We start from the raw sequence: 2,583 nt of genomic DNA, 5'->3' as shown, positions 1-2,583 counted from the left end.
ATACTGATATCAGTATTCATACAGTCATCATTTACTGTACTGTACTCTGTGTGTGTGTAGTATATTACTAGTAGTAGTATTAGTATTACCAGGAGTAAGATAATATCAGGATATATTATCTTACTCTTATACCTATTATCTTACCTTATCTATATTATCCTGCTATTAGTAATTCTAATAGTGTACTGTAGTCTGTAGGCCTATATCAGTACTATATCATGTATATCACTAGTACTAGTACTAGTACTAGTACTACTACTAGTAGTAGTAGTACTAGTAGTATCAGTACTACAGTACCACTCTCAGTCTCAGTCAATCACTCTCACTGTATAAATACCTTCGTGATCTAACGGGAAACTACCCTTGTCTGGTGCTTTTGGATTAAAGGATTTCTGTCCAAACGTGTTCGCGGCCATTAAACGGTTCTACACATCATAATATCCTGATAATATGCCAATAATGGAATTTTAACAAATTAAATTCGTGCACATGTGCCTGTGGAGCGCGCTGCCATCCATGACGTCACTACAAGGAAGAACATATGAGCATTCACTGTAAAAATAAGTTCCAATATGTCTGCGCCCGTGAGGGCATGGGGAACTCAAGTTCTCAAACTGTATTATGCAAATTTGAACTATTCTCTTGTCAAATTTCGCATAGCACGTAGAGGATCGCAAATAGGGACGTTTAGATATTGCTTTTTGGCTAATATTCGTCGGACGGTAAGTGCTAGTGCTAGACTCTAGGCAAAATGAGACGATGTGTATACTCAGATACTGTTACACTCACTGTCGGCGCTGACACTTAGATACAATGTCAATAATTAATAGTGCGTTCGATTTGCTTCCCCAGAGCCGCCTGGGTTGACCTAGGTACGAAATCGAACGCATCTTGGTTAGGGAAGATAAACGAACGGTTTTTGGGTTAAATCGGGTTAATTATAATTATAATATTAATAATAACAATTGCAATCTTATTATTAATGAAATCTAAGAATGAGGGGCTCAAGGATAGAGAGCATGTCCAGTAATAAACATCATCCTATCCACTCACCGTCCTTGAGCAAACACACTGTGTATGCAGGCATGTTATTCTGCATCTTTTGTGCAATATGCAGTGCACAGGTAACATGGCCTTGGGTTTGTTTGGCAGTTTGCTACCACGTGACCTTCAGAGATGCCAACCTTTTGAATTAATTACTTGGCAACAATTATTTCTTGTGATTGACAAGGATTGGCATCTCTTTCATTGCAACCATGATTATTTTGTTTAATACCAATAAATCGAATAAGTTTTAAGATGATAATAAAGATGATAATTTTGTAATATATCTTTGCCAGAGCAGGAAGTAAACCTAATTTATATTGACCTTCTGCTCATTATCCCATGAGGTACACCATGATGCTGAATCCTCCAAAACTAATCCCTTCTTCAGAACATTCTGCTCTCTGTTAACAAATGTAGCCATCACTGATCACAAATTATTTTCCTTTTAACTGATTAAATAAGTAACTAATAATGGCTTTATAAGCCGACTTTTAGAAGGATAATCTGATGCATTTCCATTTATCATATTTGTAGGTGGTATAGGACCATCACCGTGCATGTAGCAGAGTAGAGTATACACAGTGCGTAAAGTACAGACCTTTTCCACTTGGTCTTCAGTTCATCCTTACGATCTTGCATAATCTTTCAGCAATAGTGAATCTTCTCCTACATAAGAAACGTGCATGAATCAAATAGTGTGGGCACTTTTCCAGCAGCATGTGATGAAACATTCTATGTCTTGTTCGAAGGGGCATTCCCCACTAAGCTGCAAGACTAAAGTCAATACGTTTTACAGATGCATGGCCTTTCGATATATGGCCGTTTCTTGGAACGTGTTGTGTGTGTGTGTGTGTGTGTGTGTGTGTGTGTGTGTGTGTGTGTGTGTGTGTGTACATATGTGCATGCGTGCGTGTGTGCATCTGTGTGTGAGAGAGACAGAGTGTGTCTGTGCCTGTGTCTGTCTCCTTTCTCTCTCTCTGTATGTGTGAGTGTGTCTGTGCGCGTGCGTATGTGTGCCTGAGGCTGTGCGCGTGCGTATATGTGCCTGAGGCTGTGTGCGTGCGTGTACGTGCGTGTGAGCATTGAGCAAGCAACCTGTCTGAGAAACCTGGTTCAGTGTCTGAGCCTGTCATGCCGCTACGAGTCAGAGTAAGAACATATCAAGAGCTAATAATACCTATTCTGCATTATTAGCTCTTGAACATATGCCATATGAAATATTAATTATTATATGGCAGAGAAACTATAGGAAGGCTGTAGGCCAGTCGCACATCACTATCAGTAGTATCACTATGCACAATTCCCAGATATGTTCACGATAGTGACTAGTGAGTAGTGTTGTTCTCTGTTCTGCGTAGGAAGTGACTATATACGCACGGCGGCCGTGTGGATCCGATTCAATATGGCTATACGCACGGCGGCGACGGCGGCGGCGACTTAATATGGCTAGGAATGAGGAAAGGGAGAAGGGAGAATTAAGCTGGTGGAGAAGGAGGAAGGGGAGAAGGGAGAAGGTGGTGGAGAAGGAGGAAGGGG

The 2,583-nt window shown here is 40.7% G+C and overlaps 2 protein-coding genes across 2 annotated transcripts in view; one reads left to right on the top strand and one right to left on the bottom strand.

The window, feature by feature from the left end:
* Positions 1–1,713, bottom strand: part of LOC106814164 (endonuclease V-like) — a 6,432-nt gene extending 4,719 nt beyond the window's left edge. Inside the window, exons 1-2 of the mRNA XM_014818459.1 lie at positions 1,646–1,713; positions 1,370–1,448 (exon numbers count right to left, since the gene is read on the bottom strand). Coding sequence (XP_014673945.1) covers positions 1,370–1,448; positions 1,646–1,686 — 120 coding nt within the window. The 5' untranslated portion in view covers positions 1,687–1,713. The remainder of the gene's footprint in view (positions 1–1,369; positions 1,449–1,645) is intronic.
* The window catches only part of LOC106814163 (transcription elongation factor, mitochondrial-like), a 23,545-nt gene continuing 21,530 nt past the window's right edge, over positions 569–2,583 (top strand). The window contains exon 1 of the mRNA XM_014818458.1: positions 569–722. Coding sequence (XP_014673944.1) covers positions 573–722 — 150 coding nt within the window. The 5' untranslated portion in view covers positions 569–572. The remainder of the gene's footprint in view (positions 723–2,583) is intronic.

The sequence above is a fragment of the Priapulus caudatus genome, unplaced genomic scaffold (genome assembly GCF_000485595.1).
Source record: "Priapulus caudatus unplaced genomic scaffold, Priapulus_caudatus-5.0.1 Scaffold878, whole genome shotgun sequence".
Taxonomy (NCBI): Eukaryota; Metazoa; Priapulida; class Priapulimorpha; order Priapulimorphida; family Priapulidae; genus Priapulus; species Priapulus caudatus.
This window is presented reverse-complemented; position numbering and strand designations above follow the sequence as displayed.